Source organism: Heteronotia binoei, chromosome 8, assembly GCF_032191835.1.
Source record: "Heteronotia binoei isolate CCM8104 ecotype False Entrance Well chromosome 8, APGP_CSIRO_Hbin_v1, whole genome shotgun sequence".
In the NCBI taxonomy this organism is placed as follows: Eukaryota; Metazoa; Chordata; class Lepidosauria; order Squamata; family Gekkonidae; genus Heteronotia; species Heteronotia binoei.
In genome coordinates this window covers 69,534,438-69,553,022 of record NC_083230.1, presented here as the reverse complement: position 1 = coordinate 69,553,022, position 18,585 = coordinate 69,534,438, and the positions used below count along the sequence as shown (strand labels likewise).

At 44.1% G+C, this 18,585-nt stretch overlaps 1 protein-coding gene across 3 annotated transcripts in view; it reads right to left on the bottom strand.

Annotated features, from left to right (window-relative positions):
- Positions 1-15,067, bottom strand: part of NUDT4 (nudix hydrolase 4) — a 32,241-nt gene extending 17,174 nt beyond the window's left edge. For 2 of the 3 annotated variants that reach the window (XM_060245181.1, XM_060245183.1), the window contains exon 1: positions 14,526-15,029. In XM_060245181.1, the coding sequence (XP_060101164.1) occupies positions 14,526-14,624 (99 nt within the window). In that variant the 5' untranslated portion in view covers positions 14,625-15,029. The other variant, XM_060245184.1, reaches the window with a different exon arrangement.
- Between the last annotated feature and the right edge of the window lie 3,518 nt (positions 15,068-18,585).

The following is an 18,585-nucleotide window of genomic DNA, read 5'->3' as shown; positions in this document are numbered from 1 at the left end:
AAAGGCAAATGCAATTTTGGGCTGTATCAACAGAAGTATAGTGTCCAGATCATGTGATGTGATGGTATCGCTTTACTCTGCTCTGGTAAGACCTCACTTAGAGTACTGTGTTCAGTTTTGGGCACCACATTTTAAGAAGGATATAGACAAGCTGCAACAGGTCCAGAGGAGGGTGATGAGATGGTGAGGGGTCTGGAGACCAAGTCCTATGAAGAAAGGCTGAAGGAGCGGGGGATGTTTAGCCTGGAGAGGAGGCGGCTGAGTGGTGATATGATCACCATCTTCAAGTACTTGAAGGGCTGTCATAGAGAGGATGGTGTGGAATTGTTTTCGGTGGCCCCAGAAGGTAGGACCGGAACCAATGGGTTGAAATGAAATCAAAAGAGTTTCTGGCTCAGCATTAGGAAGAATTTCCTGACAGTGGAACAGGCTTCCTCGGGAGGTGGTGGGCTCTCCTTCCTTGGAGGTTTTTAAACAGAGGCTAGATGACCATCTGACAGCAATGAAGATCCTGTGAATTTAGGGGGAGGTGTTTGTGAGTTTCCTGCATTGTGCAGGGGGTTGGACTAGATGACCCTAGAGGTCCCTTCCAACTCTATGATTCTATGATCTCCCCTACAGAGATCAGTTCCCCTGTAGAAAATGGCTTCTTTGAAGGGTGGACTCTATGACATTATATCCTTTTGAGCTCCACTCCCTCCCCTCAGCTCAACCCCCAAATCTCCAAGACCTTCCCAACAGGGAGCTGACCACCCTAGTTAATGCTCTGAAATGAAAAGTCAAGGTGTTAGGCTACTTAGATCTTAAAATTTACAGTGGGTAACATATTAAATAAAAACAAATTCTGGAAACTGATCAGTTTACTTTAGCTTGAAAGCCAACCTACTTAGCCAAGACAGGCACTAAGTGTTCATATATCTAGTTACACCTGCAGGTTTCCTATTGTAATGCAGGGTGAGGCATGGGGACAAACAGAAGGGTTAGCATGCAATTAGGTTAGCTTTTAAAATGGTGTTTAGTAGATTTGTTGCATGTTTACTTTTGTAGCAGCCAAATTCTACTTCATTTTTTCTGCACTGACTAAACTAGTGCTTTCTATAGTCACGAGTTAATGCAAACAACAGTATTATTCTTCTACACAGACAGCCTTAGCTTAATGAAACTGATTCAATCAGCATTTATCATTCACCATATGCCTGGACAGAAATTCCAGTTTACTAGCACAGAGAGGAAGAAGTCATTGTTTGGTCTGCCAAAAGCTTAATTCATGGCTTTATACACGTTTCAGCTATGACATATGAAAACATGACACTAAAGTCTGGGTAAATGACTAACATTAATGAAGAAAGAGATACTGTTCTTCAGCTACCTTCAGAGCTATGCTCATGAATTCAGAGCTATGCTCATGAATTCAGAGCTATGCTCATGAAAAGTATTATCTTATGAATAGTAACTGCGGCGTATTACCTTCCTGAAAAGTTCAGTCTAGTCATACAGGGAATGATCCAGAAGGATTACTTATATTCATGATTCCATCTATTAACACTTTCAGATTTATCTTTCTTGCCAGAAGATGCATTGGCAAGACCAGGCTCTCCCAGAACCACAGATGGCAACTGTGCCCAGAATAAGCTATTCACAAAGCATACTGTGAGACAGGCAAGGGCGAGCCCCTGGAGGAAAAAGGTTCTGAGGTTCCCCAGCTGGCAAGGGTTGGAGAGTAAGAACAGCTGAGACAAGGCAATGCTGATTTAAACGGAACGCCGGCACAGGTTGAGGCCGGCATGTGGAGTTGCGAGGAACTCAGGCTGCCAAACAGCGAAGCGAGCCGCCTCACCCAACAAGAGGGAAGCTGGGCGGACTCCTGGTGGGGACTAGACCTGCCGCCTAGCTGTAAGGGGAAGCCTCTAACCATGCCAAAACCCAGGCCGGTAATACCTAAGACTGAGAGGAATCAGGGGGTGTTCTCCTAGGTCTCTCTGGGACTATACAAAACTGTTTGTAGACACCAAAGGGTAAATAAAGAGCATCAGCAGCCAGAAGTCCGCCTATACATTGTTAGTTACACATATAATATGTATGGATGCGCCAAAAATATTAAATACTATTAATTGCCAACACTATACTTCTCACCCATCTACAAACATTCTGACCTATCTACAGCCATTTCCACTTTATTTTATGCAAAATTTTAACAAGCTAATTGCTAATATAATTTCTGATTGGACAAACTGACATCTTTAAACTTGTCTTCATGGAGCAAAGTAAACATACGCAAAATAAATAATATTGTATTTAGGATTATTTATATTTTACGTGCAGTTCCTTTCTGTATGCCTTACAAATATAGTCATAAAATTAATACCATAAGAAATTTATGTAGGGTTCATTACTCAAGATGAGCATGAACTGAGTTATGAAGCGAAGTTCGTCACAAACTGGACACAGTTCATAGTTTGCGAACCTCTGTTCATGCCATCCAGCCCCCACAAAATTCCCATGAAGCTTTGGGAGGCTTGTGTGGTTTGTGACAACAGACATGTTTGTGCTGGCAATGGGGCTTGGAGAAGGCATTTAAAGAGACCAGCCATGCTACAGTGGCAGTGCAACTCATCAGGTGAATTCAGAAACATTTAAATGACTTCCGAGTTCACTTGTGAGTTGCACTACAGTGGCAGGGCTTGCAAAAGCCATTTAAAGGGAACCCTTTAAATGGCTTTTTCAAGACATGCCACATCACCAATCAAGATCCTCAAATTGGTTCATTAAACAGAAAGGTTTGTGGGTCATGAGACCCCATGAACCATGAACTTCCATTTTCCCAGTTCATGCCCATTCCTATTCATTACTGCCTCCAATTTTTTAAAGAGCACACACGACTTCCATTCAATGGAGGGTGATCTGGTTTCCCAAAATTCAAGGATATAGACAAGCTGGAACATGTCCAGAGAGCGGCAATGAAAATGGTGAGGGGTCTGGAGACCAACTCCTATGAAGAAAGGCTGAAGGAGTTGGGTATATTTAGCCTGGAGAGGAGATAACTGAGAGGCGTTATGATCATCATCTTCAAGTACTTAAAGGGCTGTCATATACATGGCGCAGAGTTGTTTTCCACTAAACCAGCAGGTTAAAATTAAATCAGAAGAGTTTTCCACTAAACATTAGGAAGAACTTCTGACAGAGCTGTCAGTAGAACAGGCTTCCTCGGAAGGCGATGGGCTCTCCCCTTCTTTGGAGGTTTTTAACAGAGGTTAGATTGCCATCTGACTGCAATGCTGATTCAGTGAACTTAGGCAGATCATGAGGGGGAGAACAGCAAGGGTTGCACCAGAGGTGAGTTCTCGTGGCCCTTTCTTTCATGCCCAAGGAAATGCTGTTCACCACTTTGGGGTCAGCAGGCAGCAATTTTTCTCCAGGCCAGTTTGGCCAGGAATCCTGGAGGGTTCCTCCCCCCCCCCCATCTTCTGGGAGAGGTGTGGGGGAGGTATTTGTGAATTCCCTGCATTGTGCAGAGGGTTGGACTAGATGACCCTGGGAGTCCTATTTGATTCTCATTCCTTGTTCTCAGTTTAACTTGCACTAATTACTGTAATTGCTCCTTGCAGTTGGGCTATCCATCCTGGGCTCTTTTGGAGGCTTCTTGACTGGTGCCTCTCTCTAACTGAAACACACTAGAGCAGGGGTGTTTAACTCATTTGTTATGAGGGCCAAATCTGACATATATGAGACCTTGTCAGGCCAGGCCATGTGTCATAAAATATGCCAGGTTGGCAGAGATATAAACTTTATAAAGGACACAAACACAATTAAATATTTTTTTTTTAAAAAAACTTAAAATAAAATATGCTTACAAGATTAGCATTCTTGCACTATTTTGTTTATTTAACAGTTTCTGTTAACTGACCCCTATTTGAATTATTGTGTCAAAATCTGGAGACAATGTGCTGTAGCAATCTTGACTATGCTGTTCAGGTGTGTGTCTAAATTCCAAACCTAGTTTTGATTGACATTCATTACAGAAATCTCATGGTAATGCTTTGAGTCTAAGTCCCAGGGGAAAACACGAAATGGCTGGACATTGCAAGCTTTTGTACATAAGTTGCTTCATGTGCTGGTCAGCCAATGGAGAAAATAGAGGCTTTGCTCTGTAACTCCTGTGTCATTGAGCGAGCCTGGCAAAGCAAGCTGTGATGCACAAGAAAGCAAGAGAGAGAGAGAGAAGGAAGCAGATGACAGTGAGTTTCTTGTGGGCCTGATCCTGCCCTTGTTTGACACTCCTGCAGCAGAGCCTACTTATGCTACAGTGGATCTTGTTTTTCCTGTAGTTTTTGCAGCTAGAGAACAATGATGTGTAATGTAATGACAACAGAAATTTGATCCATTTTCATATGCTAAATTAACATTATGGGCTAATAAAAACTGGGAAGAAATTTTTTATGGGAGGATTGGACAACTAGGGAAATTTTTACATCTGACTAACTGATGGACTATGAGTGTTTTTGCAATTTTTTTAGCTGAGGTCTAGATATGACTTGTCAACTTTTGAATTGCAATATTTATAATTCCAACATCTGTTGGTATCTAAATATGGCCCTGCACTGTCAAGAGATCAGGCCTTTTCCACAGCCTCTTGTTCAAAATTCCAACAATGTTCAGGCTGAGGCATAGAAAAAAAAATTATGGGAGCTTTCTGCTCCCTGAGAAACCAAGGTCAAGCTGACTGCAGCTACAGAAGAGATAAAGAAGATGGGAGGTTTTCATAGGTGCTGGGTAGATCAGCATGTCTAGCAGTTTCAAGGCCACCAGGGTGGACCTACATATTCTGCCTCATTAACACAAAAGTCTATGGATTGTAGGAAAATGTCTGCTTAAATTGGATTTGGTACAGCTGTAAAATTACAGAGCTAACTGGCAATCCTACCTGATATATGGAGTCACTTGGTGGGTTACGTTACAGCACTGGGCCTATACTTGATTGGTCAACCAGAATCATGCCAGTGCAGATTATGAGACATAAAGGAAATATCTTTAATTCTAGTTTTTCCCTTTGATTTGTATACAACTAGCTTTGGGACACTTGTTTCTGAGTGGAAAACAATGGCCGGGCACCTGTTTTGACTTCAACTTTGGAACTATCTTTGAATGGGTTTCCCCAAGTAACATCTAGACTGGAACCAATGCTTGTAAAAGTGCTTAAGAAAAGTTATTTAGGTTTATTATTTTTATCATTATTCACTGCTCCTTTATTGCATATTCCTGAACAATTTAATATTTGAATAAATCACTTTAATTGTATTTTGCAGAATCCAATACTATGACCTACGTTGGCTACAGCTACCAAAATATTTTGAAACTTGCCTTGTGAGTGTGCAACCTTAAAGGGTTGACTTTCTTGATCTTAGTCCCAGAAGGACTGAAGGTTTTGTCCCTTGGTCTCCAGCTGTCTGGGTAGTTAAGGGGACTGGCAGCAGTGCCACCCTTAAAAACCAGGTTCCTAGTGCAGCAGAATCAGAAATATGGGAGGTGAGGTATTAGCACTCCAATGGAATGGAGAGCTTTAGTGAAGGGCTACTCCTTGCCAGCACCAGCTGAGAAGAACTATACCAGTGCTGAAGAGAGTTCAGTTGGGCTCATCCCATTCTGGAGGTTCTGAGTTGAACCATTCTGAAGGCAGTCAAGTCGGTTTTTGACAGTTTGGAGTCAGTGAGTCTGACATGAAAAGCCGGACAGGTTCACTGAAGGAAAAGCCGGACAGGTTCACTGAAGGAAAAGCCGGACAGGTTCACTGAAGGAAAAAGACTCATTTGCCTTAACTGTAGTACTCCCAACCTGAGGAAGTATCAGCCTAAGTTGAAGTACACTTTACACTGACAACAGAGCTGGGATGGTGATTTGGTGAGTGATTGGGTAGTATGCTGAAACTCCCTTTCAAGCCAAAAGTAACTGGGCTTTATCTTCTTTGGAGAAGATTAATTCCTGGGGGTTTGATTTGAGGAGGACCCCAGGTCTGAGATGAAGGAAAAACAGTTTCAGACAACTCAGGAGACAGAAATAAATTAATTTAAAGAAAGGAGTGAGTTAGGTGCTCAAAGAAAGAGAACCCACTCCAGTAGAACTGCACTGTCACAGGAAACTCTCTGAAGAAACATTGTTGCTGTAACTAAAATACTAAGTAAACATATCTTCTGTTAAGAGCCTAGAATATATGCAAACAAGCTTCAAGATCTCTATTTTGCCTGTTAAAAGTGTACTTTGAAATAGCAACAAGTTTTACCTCAACTTTTCCAACCCCTGACTACACCTGTTCATATCCCCTGCCTGTTAAATAAAGTTCAGATTTTTGTTTGAGTGTTATACCAGCTCAAGTGAATTTAGGGGGAGGTATTTGTGAGTTTCCTGCATTGTGCAGGGGGTTGGACTAGATGACCCTAGAGGTACCTTCCAACTCTATGATTCTATAAGTGCCGTTTCAAAGGGTAAAACAAGATGGCCGTCTCAGGAGTTTCCCCCATCAAGTTGCTGGGCTGGGTTAAAAGCCAAGTTATATTTTGTGTGACAGGGTGGAAAGAATAGACTATCAAAAACACATATATTAGCATGCTACCTGGGCTGCTCAGTCACAGCATGGAGCAAAACTTTTGGCAGGAAAATCTGCCTCACAGTAAGGTAGTGACAGGGGTCTGTCATACATGGTATTAAATGTCTTGAGTCCCCTTTGCTCCTGAAGCTCTAAATCTATACAGAAGATGAAATTTACAATATTTTGTCTATACATACTGGATGTTCATTAATTATGATATGCAGAGTCTCAGGAATGAATGGAACAAGGAGCTAGATTGTACAAAGCAACGGCCTTGAAGTTTATAACTGCTCTCTATGGATATAAAGTTGAAACACAAGCAGCAAAAACCATTTCGGATATACTGGACACCACAGTGACTCTTTTAACAACGGATGGAGTAAAATGTCTTACAATTGGTTTTGTAAGTCATAGAACACATCCCTTAAATATAGCCTTTGGTTTTCTTTTTGTATTCTATTTAATTGCTTGATTTTGACTTTCTCCCTGGTTTTTAAATAAAGAAAAATGTCTAAAGTCATATTTCTAGCCTTGTGTGGAGATCTGAGATATTAAGAATTTACTAAAGTCCCATACATTTGATTCATATTCTGTCTGAAATCTGTCCCACAGTGTGCTAAAACTGCACTTTAAATAAGAGATCTATTGCAGCCTTGGAAATAAGCTGAGCAGCAAGCCTGGAAGATTTCCAAAGAGAAAGCTGACATGAAGGGAGTAAGTTAAAATGCTGTCAATAGTACTGGTAACTCAAGCCTACCAAGGCTCCAACTATTACTGTACTGGTGATTTTCCAGAAACTGTAAGACCACAGATTAGACGTAAACCTTTCTGCTAAACTCATTATAGGTAGCCACAAGAGCCAAATTATCTTTCAGCAAGTTAACCTTTTAATGGTTTAACCAGTGTCTTTACCCATTTCAAGCCAAATGAGACTAAGTGACAGTGACAGCCTCTAGTAATCTGAAAGCTATTAGAATAATTTAGAGTTGTTTGAAGTTCCTATGTATCCACCGCTGAAGTTCTATTATTCAACCAAGACAAGGACAGTGCAGAGAGGATATTCACATTACATATGCCATGTCATCAACCTGGAAGAGATATGCAACCTGACTGCAGGCACTGTAGTTAGAAACATCACTGCAGTTTGTTCAGGATGCAGCACCCTTATTTTGTACAAAATTTCTACCATGATGTCAGTCCTAGATCCTTTACATAACAATTCCAGCATACAATCAGTTAAGGACCAGAGAAGCAAATTATGTGTTGATTTGTTTCAAATTATAAGGTCACTTTTTCCTGTGCAGCAGAAGTCACTTGAGAATTAAAATGGAAAAATGCATCAAGAATTCGTACATACAACTATTACATGGCCTTCACCATTCAAGCTGTGACTCCCATCAGAGATTTCTAGCCATTATGTCTACTGAAAACTCAGAATCAACGTTTTAATTATACCACCATCAAATGAGCTTGATAACAACATCCCCACTTACCAGACAAAAACAGTCTGAATCTTGACAGAGGTGCACAAATGTCAGCTGCTTCTTCATTACTGGAAGCAATGAGACTCCGGCTAACCCAACTGAGTCCAGCCTGCTGGCATAATGGCAGCTTAATCTTACATAGAAATCCAATCAGTTGCAAGAAAGGGCAGTTACTGCAAGACTTGTGCTGTACAGCAGAACATTCCACTCTATTTCCATTTACAATTTATTTACTGTTATTATTATTACAACTTCACCAATGACAACGTTTACATAAGTCCAAGTACATTTTGAGTATTAACTCCTTGAAGGGTTTTCTGAAATTAGTGGGTTTGCAGGGGACTGTTTAAGAACAAACTGCCAACAGGATAATATTGTTTAAGAAATAAAATCGACCGCCCTCAGAGCCTATAAAGCTTCTCATAATCAACATATCTGCCACTCAAATCTCATCCATAACTACAAGACAGACCAGCCCACAAAGATGGACAGCTTGCCATCATGCATGTGTGTGTCGGCTCAAGCAACAGGTCTGACAAATTACTTGCCCAGTAAAACTTCCATGTCCTGGACTAGATCTGAGATGTACAGAGGAGTTAGTAGTCTTACCCTTTCAAAGCAAACTATTCCAGCCTAGCATAGCTGTTACAATTCTGGTGCACTTAATTTTCTAGTATGGTTAGAGCTCCCTCTACAGCTCAAGCTGTATAAAAAGTTTTATATTTTAAACATCAGCAAGATGACTCAAGGGGAACACCTACAGATTTGAGATGACTTCTCATGCAATAAGCTGAAAAATATTAATTCATTGCCACTAGGTTTAAGTTACCTTTTTAATACATTGTAAAGCAGATTATCAACAACTGTTCTGACAAGATAACTGAAAAATAGAGACTGCACATTGACAAGATTACTAGATACTGTAGATAAACAGGAAATAGCTATCAGATTCACGTTGTGCTTAGAGTATATTGATTTAATGATCTATACCAATCTCTCAGTTGAAATGCATACAATGTTGTTCAGAACCTAGTTCCTCTGTATTTTTTGAGCAGTCTGGGTAATGTAACCTGCAATGCAATTTTGGGTAATGCAACCCACGTACCTTGAACTATAGAACCGTGTCTGCCTACAACCGATTTCTGTCTGCATGCACATGAAAGGATACTCCTTACATGAAAGTCAGAACTGCAATCACATGTACATTTATTCATGATTCTCACTGAATAAAGTGGATTTTCCATACAGAAGGAATCAGGCTACAACGAATTTTTTTATTTTATTTACTTTAAATGTGTATGCCGCCCACTTCAAATGTCCAACACCTTCCAGAATCAAGTGACTGTAGTTACTGGGTGGCGTTTTTTTTCCTTAAGAAAATAAGTTGTCACTGTTTGGCTGACAGAAAACTAAGTACACATAATTTAAGAACCAACTATGTTGCAGAACTCAGGTGAACAAAAAGAGAAATCACGTGGCACCTTTAAGACTAACCAGGTTTATTCCAGTATAAACTTTTACTAGTCATGTATTACTTCTTCAGATATGAACAAGACTTGAGAAAATTTAGGCTGGAACTGGAATAAACCTATATACTATTAGAAGTGCCACTTTATCCCCCTCTCTCTCTCCTACAATAGATTAACATAGCTACTGTTCTGACAGAATTCAGGTAGAACATAATCCATACTGGCTCTGTAGATGATCCTGGCACATCCAGCACTTGCTAGTCCAGAGGTGTTGAACTCATTTGTTACAAGCAGCAGATCTGACATAAATGTGACTTTGTCAGCTGGGCCAGATATGCCATAAAACATTACGCCAGGTACTGGAGATATAAACTTTATAAAGGATAGCAGCTGGTAAGCTCTAAATTGGTGTGTCCTCACTGCAAGGTCCCATGGGCTCTGTGCGTGTGTGCGTGCGCATGCGCAGAGGAAAACCTGAATGGGCAGACTAGAGAGCCAGTGGCGCAGTGCTGGGCAGATGCTCTTGTGCTGCCTGGAGGGGGCAAACCCCTTCCTCCTGTGATCCCAGCCGCAGGGTAAAAATACGAGGCAGCTCAGTGTTGCAAGCTCTCCCTTGCCACTAAGCAATGATCAAAGGAGATTGGGAAGGCAAGTTGAATTAACCTCACCTGCCTGTATAAGTGTGGTGGGGTGGCACACCAGGTCCAAGGTCACATGCACAGTGGGACCGAGGCCAAGCAAAGCCTGATAAACTGGAGATACCCATACAGCAGCAGCAACTTCCAGCCAAGGCCACCAGGTGATCCATGGCTGATCTCTCAAGCCAGAGATCATTGGCAAGCCTCACCACCTCTATGAGGTTGCAGCCACCCCGGCTGAAGGCCACCAGCTTATCTGATGGGGGAGTGGGCACCGCACGTTTTAATTAATTTATTTTATTCCACTTATATCCCACCATCCCCCACTGTGGTGGAGGCCCCAAGCAACTCAGTGACCGGTATAACCGGAGATCGCCAGCACTGCTCCCCCACCCCAAGATGGCAACCAGGGCCGGCTCGTCCACTAGGCAAACTAGGCATTTGCCTAAGATGCCAGCAAGACAGTGGCACCAAAATTGGCCCTTTCCACTGCCCGCCCCCTAGGCAAATCCCTGTTTGCCTCCCCCTCCCTACCAATTGTAATGCCCGGGTGAAGCGCCATGCTCCCCGGGCTCTTTCAAGGCCGCCCACCACCACCAATCAGCTGATCAGCAGGTAAAGCAGTATGGAGGCCGATGGCTCCTATGCCGACCTTCCATGCGCTCACCAGGATCAGCGATAGGGCAGCAGCAGCAGGAAGGACAAGGATCTGCTGAAAAAGCAGCCGCTGCCAGATGCCGCCTCCCCTCTTCCTCCCTGGATCACATGGGAAGGAAGTGGGGAGGAGGCACTCCTCGTCCTTCCCGCTGCCCCAGCGCTGATCCTGGTGACCTCACGGAAAGCTGACATAGGAGCTGCCGGCCTCTGTGCTGCTTTACCCACCAATCAACTGATTGGTGGTGGTGGGGCTTGAAAGAGCCCTGGGAGTGCAACGCTTCATTAAAATTGGGAGGAAGGGGGTGATGCCACGAAGAGGGGTGGAGGGGCACGGCACGCAGGGGGGGCAATGAGCAAAAGGCTGCCTGGGGCGCCATGTGCCCTAGGGCCAGCCCTGGCAGCAGCCACCTACAGCTGAAAGCTGCCAGGTGGTCCATTGGTGAAGGAGGCCTGGCTGCCATGTAACATGCTTGGAGGCAGGTCTAGCCCCCCCCCCCCCAATGTGTGGAAGAAATTGCTGAAGAATGTCCTTCCATGGGCCAAAGCACAGCTGCCACATGGGGGAGTCTGAGTATGGCAGCAGTACTACCAGCCAGCAAAGGCAAACACCAATCCCTGTAGCCATCCAGGACAGCATCCTTGGAGCTGCAGGCTGAGCAGAGGTGTGCAACCTCACCTTGGAATCCAAAGCTAACATGATTGCAGCTGTGGTGGCTCTCAACTTACCACTGAAGCTGCAACTGAAGCAAAGGGCTTCTGCTTGACTGCTGCAGACCAGGTTGTTTCACCATGCTAAAGCCACAACTGAAATGGCTCTGCCCACTCACCACCCTCCCTCGCCCCCTCCTCTTCCCTACCCCCAGTTGCTTGTAGGCCAGATAAGAGCCCTGGATGGACTGGTTCCAGTCCCTGGGCCTTATGTTTGACATCTCTGTTCTATACAGAAAATCAGCCATTCACTCATGTTTTAAAAATCAGATATCCATGATTCAGTTTCAGAGTTAGTTTTAGAATTTAACATATTTGTTCTTAACATATGGCAATATACAATCTAATTTAAACAGGTGTTTACTATAAGATTATAAATTTTAGAATATAAAAGCACCACCATGCTGCTTGTTAATTTCTCAGAATATTGTACAAAATGCTGTACTAGACACACATTTGATCTACTCAAGAATGGCATTTTTTTCATTCTTAAGTTAAACCTGAAGTTGAACCACATAAACATGCAGGCATCAGATTCAGTGGAGCTCACAGCAGTACAGCTCCTGAACCCTTCTGAGAGTTCCACCTCCTTATCCATTGAATAGTATGTGCAGCTGCATAACAATCCCTGGATGAGCTCCACCACCTATTTTTCTACAAAACGACCCCTGAGTATCAGCTCATATAAACTGATGCACTGGCAATTTGTGAATACCTTCCTACATTTATTATCTCATTTCCATTAATAACTGCATTCTGATACTACACTTTGATCAGGTGAAAAGCATTAAGGTCAGCTTAAAAATGCTAGATTCAGAAACCAGAGGGATCCTGGCCAACCACGTTAGTATGTCACAATGTTCAGGACAGGATAAAGCTCTCTAGAGAGTTATACCTCTATGTTGGCAGTCCCTGTGCACACACAGGGGACTCTGCAATATCATATTATAGTTATTTCAGATGGGTGGAGCTTCCTGCAATCCCATCCACTTCCAGCATCAACATCCCAACAGTAATAGGAAATTCTACAACTGCAAAACATAACAAGCGAGGTTTCTGCCAACACCTCCAACAGTTAAGGTTGCTTTAGGCAAAACTGCCTCTGTTTGCGTGACCATACCATCCTTAATCAGGCTTGGATCCAAAAGCAATTTTTGCACATATAATGCTATTTCCTTGCCTTTCCTTCTCACTACAAGTTCCCAAATAGCCAGAACCTCCTAAGCCAGCAGGCAGAAGAGAGATGGAGATCTGCTGTTACTGGATTTATCATGGAAAATTGTGTCACTTTTGTCCACAGAAATCTTCCATGGTGCTGGCTTTATTGATGCAGGAATGTCTTTGTTTCCCCCTACAACTGCAATTTTTAAATGGCAAGTAGCCATTTACTTAGACACCTTTATGCCATGTACAGGCGAGGTGAGTTTTTTTATTCAAGGGTATAATCAAAAGTTAAAATCTGAGACAGATTTTAGTTTGAAAAACTCAGATTTTTTATGTCTGCATAAAGCAAGGGACAATGCAAAGTTTAACACCACACATTTCCTCTAGATAGCATAAACATCCAGATGTTATAAAGCACAAAAGTCTAGACCATGGTCTTGTCCCTTGCAACCATGAATACCATTCAGAAAATATCTAAAAACAGCCCACTGGAGGTGACCGCTGGGAGGAAAAATGGCATTAACAAGTAGTCTCCTTCTTATGCATCTTTACTTAATTATGGATGGTTTTAATTTTCATTTATTATACATACCGTAGCTCACCTCAAACAGTATTTCTAGAAAATTTCTGTGCCAGTCTTCCAAAAACATAAAATATTTTTATCAGTTATCAATGGAGCATATTCCTCAATACACATGCCTATTTTCCAGAGTCTCATTTCCCCCCCCTTGCCCATATGGGCATTCGCACAACAGACAAGTAGTATTTTCATAACCTAGATATTGCTGGAACAACTATTTGACAAGCACTAGAAGGCAAGTCTACATTATGGTTTAAAATGTTCCTAACGTAGTGGGGCATCTGCCTGTGTACCAAATAATTTTTTCTTTCAGGCAATACTTTTTTGAGGCAGAGATAAAGTAATCGTAGCATTTAAAGCTGCACAGCATCACTGTACCTTCTGCACACTGTTGAATTAAATGTGACTTAAGAATCAAGTGTACTTTAGCTCCCAAGGAGTTCTATGCATGAAATCAGCATAAGTATGGCACAATACTACCGTTGACCTACCTGGCATTGTACATTAATAGCAGCCAGCTAGGGGTTTATTGTCATGCTTCAAAGTAACAAAGAGAAGCAGCAAACACAAAAGTCGACTCCAGGAGCCAGTTACAGAAATCACTGTTGCATAAATAAGAACTGGTGCCGCCTATCTGCCTGGCCTACAGGGTTTTGGCTTGTTTTTTTTTTTTTTAATGGGGCTTGCTTCCCCGCCCCCCCCCCTCCTCCCAAGGAAGAAGGCGCTGAAACATGCCAGGCCACCAGCGGAGAGCCAGTTCTGTCCAGCTGATGACAAGGAACGAAGGATGCGCAATGCTAGAGGCACGGCTGGCCATCGAGACCTTTGAATGTCAGGTCGCTGACTTTAAAGAGCAGCTGACTTACTCTGAGTTAGGGCCCAACTACCAAGTCTACAGGCAGCTTCGCTCCCTGCCCTGCAGCCACAAACTGTAGTCCAGATTGCCTGGCACAGCCTACGGGGCATCCAAGCCGACCCCCCCCCCCCCCCGAGCAAAGAGAGGAACGTGTCATTCCCCAGCCAGCATCGTCGCTCCTCGGCGGCCATAGCAGCCACGGCGGAGGAGGAGGGCTGGGCAGGAAGGAACCGAGGAGACACGCAAGGGGGCGACAGGCCCCGCCCGCTCCATAGGACCCCGCAACACAAAGGGGTCGGCGGGTGGGTGGGCGCGGGGATGTCGCTCCGGCTAGACCCGGCAGGCCGCCGCCCCGCCCCCGAGGAGGTCCGGCCAAGCCCCGCTCTCACCTCGTCCTCCCTCTCGCTGCGGAAGCACAAGCACGCCGCCCGCTTCTTAAAGCCCTCCCGGTCGTAGGTCCGCGTCTGATTCGGCTTGAACTTCATCATAGAGGCAGAGGCGCCGCCGCCGCCGCCGCCAACTCCAATCCCCGGCGCGCCCGTTAGGGAGAAAAGAGACCCAGAGGCCCCCGCGGGCTCCTCTCTCCTCCGGCCTGCCAGGCGATAGTCAGTTCCTCCTCCCTTCAAGCGGGAAGGCGCCTCTCAAGGGAACCCAGCGCCGCTACTCGCGGTGGCGGAGGAGCCCTCGGCGCCGCTGCCTTCTAGGAGCCCACGCCAAGCCATGGAGCCCATCCGTCTGCTCAGCCAGGGCGTCCGCCCGCCGTCCCGCCTCTCCCTCCCTCCCGTCACGTCTGTCTACCCTCACGAGAAAGCTGAAACCCGGGCTGACCCTAGCCTCATCCGGCAGTAGCCGCTAGTCTCAGCCCGACTCCACAAGCGCCACCCGCCACTCCTGCGGCCGCTGTACCCACTATTTAACTGTACGGCGCATTCCTCCGCCCGCCCGCCGCGTCCCGGCCTCCCTACCAGTCTGCGCAGGCGCCGAGGCAACCGAGCCCGCCTTGGAGGCAGGGCGACGAGAAGGAGGGAGGTGCAGAGGAGTAGGGTGGTCGGTTGAGGAGAGAAGGCCGCGGGAGAGGTGGTGAGGCTCGTTCAGGGAGAAATTGATGTTATCAAAAGTCATGCGATAGGCTTGAGGAATTGTCAAAAAGAGGTGTCTAAGAATTAAAGGGCCCAACACAGCCTCATTAGCACCTGACGCAATTTCCACTAAGCAAGGAGACAGAAGCCCGGACTGGTCCTGCGCCATTTAGTCAGATTCGTTCTTTAAAGTACGCAGCTCACACATCACTGACTAGTTTCCACATGGTGCTTTCGTTTTTGAATTTTTGGATCACAAAGCCTGGTTCTCATTTTTTAAAGGTTTTTACGTAAAGCATAAATGTCTTTTTATATATTTTATTCCTTCAAAAGGCCCCAAGGCAGCTTGAGTCTGGACACTTGGGGTTTTAGATTTCCTGTCACCACCAACCATCACTTGTTCGCACAGCCTCAGTTCTTCAGCGTCTGTGACAAGCTGTCCCTGATCCCCAGCCTGTCTGAAAGACCTGTTTGGTTACAACACAATTTACCTTGAAAAGTTAGAATAGAGCTATTTAGTTACTTGTGTGTACGTTTATCTTAATCCCCTAGAGTACATGCAAATGTGATGAGAGAGGAGAACAATAGACTTTAGAATTATATGAAGCAGTAAGAAGGAATGCACTGACCTGGATAGTCCTGATCTCATCAGATCTTGGAAACTCAGCAGGGTTGGCCCTGGCTAGTATTTGGATGGGAGACAACCAAGGATTACCCAGGTTGTGATGCATATACAGGCAATGGCAAACCACCTCTGTTAGTCTCTTGCCTTGAAAACTTCATGGGGTTGCCATAAGTCAGCTGTGACTTGATGGCACTTTCCACCACCAAGAAAGGTGGTATTTTCCTAACCTCTGAGCTGAATGTTGCCATAAAAACATCTGGAGAAGAGATGAGATTCTGAATTTCAGGGCTTTTTCATAGAAAAAGTCCAACAGGAACTCATTTGCATATTAGGCCATACCCCCTGATGCCAAGCCAGCTGGAACTGTGTTCCTGTGCATTCCTGCTCAAAAAAGCCCTGCTGACTTTTAATTTCAAGGGTAAAAATGTCTGCTGCTAGCACTGGCAGATTAGCACTCCTGGGCTGATCAGTATAAACAAAAACAGAATGAGTCAAGAATGAGTTCACAGCTCCCCTAGCAACTCCAAGTGCTCATACTCTGAATATCTGATGTGAACGGGCCATTATTTGGAATGAGAAAAGGGTGAAAATTGGAAGGTCAGATTTCTTTTTTTCTGAGTATTAGAAAACAGATCCTGACTTGTCTTACTGAAAACTTCCTTTTTCAGAAAGTGGAGAAGGAAACAAGGGGATTTGCTAATTTTTACTTGATTCTCACCTACAAGAAAAAATTGGTTGATGAGGTTGGAAATAGTGGGTACCCTGGGATGTAGTGACCATGTGATTTTGGAATCTACAGTCTTAGGGAAGGAAAAAGCTGTACATAGACATATAGGTTGGACTTCAGAAAGGCAAACTTCAACAAACTTAGAACTTCGCTGGGTAAAACCCCATGGTCAGAAACACTTAGGAAGAAGGGGGTTCAGAGTTTCTTAAAATTGAAATATTGAAAGCACAATTACAGACTATTCCTATGAGAAGAAAAAAATGGGAGAAGCCTAAAGAAGCCGAGATGGCTCCACAAACAGCTCTCTAAAGACTTGAGAAATAAAAAAGACTCCTTTAGGAAATGGAAGGAGGGTCTTATAACCAAGGATGAATGTAAACAAATCACCAGTGCTTCTAGAGAAAGAGTTAGAAAAGTTAAAGCTCAGTATGAGCTTAGGCTAGCCAAACAGACCCGGCACTGGGCTTTCCAGCACCCGAGGCCGAATCGCACTCCACCATCTCCACCATAATATTTTGCACGCTTTATGTGTGCGCCCTGATGATATCACCAATGACATCACTGACACGCCCCCCCACTTCACCCAGGCTTCTTGAGCCTCAGGGAGCCTGGGTGAAGTCCCAATAGGACGGCAGCAGGCGCTTGCGGCCTCCCCTCCCTCACTTTGTGCAGGCTTCCCGAGCCTCAGGAAGCTTGGACAAAGTCTCAACGGGATGGCAGCGAGCACTTGCAGCCCCACCCGTCTACTTTGCCAGGCTTCCTGAGACTCGGGAAGCCTGGGTGAAGCCAGAACCAGCACGGGTGTGCAGAGAGGTGGCACCTGAGGCTGCCGCCTAGTTGGCCTACTCCCATGTACTGGCCCTGTAGCCAAAGATGCTGAAATCAACAAAAAAGGGTTCTTTTCTTATGTTCAGAGTAAGAAAAAGAGCAAGGACATGGTAGCCCATTTGTGAGGGCAGGAAAGTGAAATTGTAACAGGTGATGAAGAGAGGGTGGAACTGCTCAATTCCTACTTTTCCTCAGTCTTCTCTTCTGAGGGAAACAGTGCTCAACATGGCAAAAACAGAACATATAACAAGAGAAGGGAGTTGCAACCTAAGATCAGCATAGGGGTAGTACATAAACATCTAGTTTATTTAAATGAAACTAAATCTTCAGGGCCAGATGAATTGCATCCAAGGGTACTAAAAGAGCTTGAGAATGTAATTTCTTAGCCTCTGGCCATTATTTTTGAGAATTCTTGGAAGATTGGAGGATGGCAAATGTCCCCATCTATGAGAAAGGGAAAAGGGAAAATTCAGGTAACTACTGACCCGTCAACTTGTCACCTCTACCTGGAAAAGTTTTAGAATATACAATTCAACAGTCAGTCTTGGGACATTTAGAAAGGATGGCTGTGTTTACTAAGAGACAGCATGGATTTCTCAAGAACAAGTCATGTCTGACAAACCTGATCTCTCTTTTTTTGAGAAAGTTACTACCTTTCTGGATCAGGGGAATGTTGTAGAAACAGTTTATTTTGATTTCAGTAAGGCTTTTGATAAGGTTCTACATACTGTTGTTGTTGACAAGTTGGTAAAATGTGGTTTGGATCCTGTAGTGTTACCATTAGATGGATCTATAATTGGCTGACAGATTGCACCCAAAGAGTGTTTGTGAATGGTTCCTCATCCTCTTGGACAGGAGTGACAAATAGAGTGCCTCAAGGATCTTGTCTGGGACCTGTTTTGTTCAACATCTTTATCAATTACTTGGATGAAGGAATAGAGGGAATGCTTCTTAAATTTGCAGATGATACTAAATTGGGAGGGGTTGCAAATACAGTAGAAGACAGACAAAGGATACAGGATGACCCTGACAGTCTGGAAAACTGGGCTGTAACTAATAAAATTAATTTTAATGGATAAATTGTAAAGTTCTGCATGTAGGTAGGAAAAATCCAATGCATAGCTATAGGATGGGGGAGATTTGTCTTGGCAGTAGTATGTATGAAAAGGGTCTTAGTAGACCATACGCTG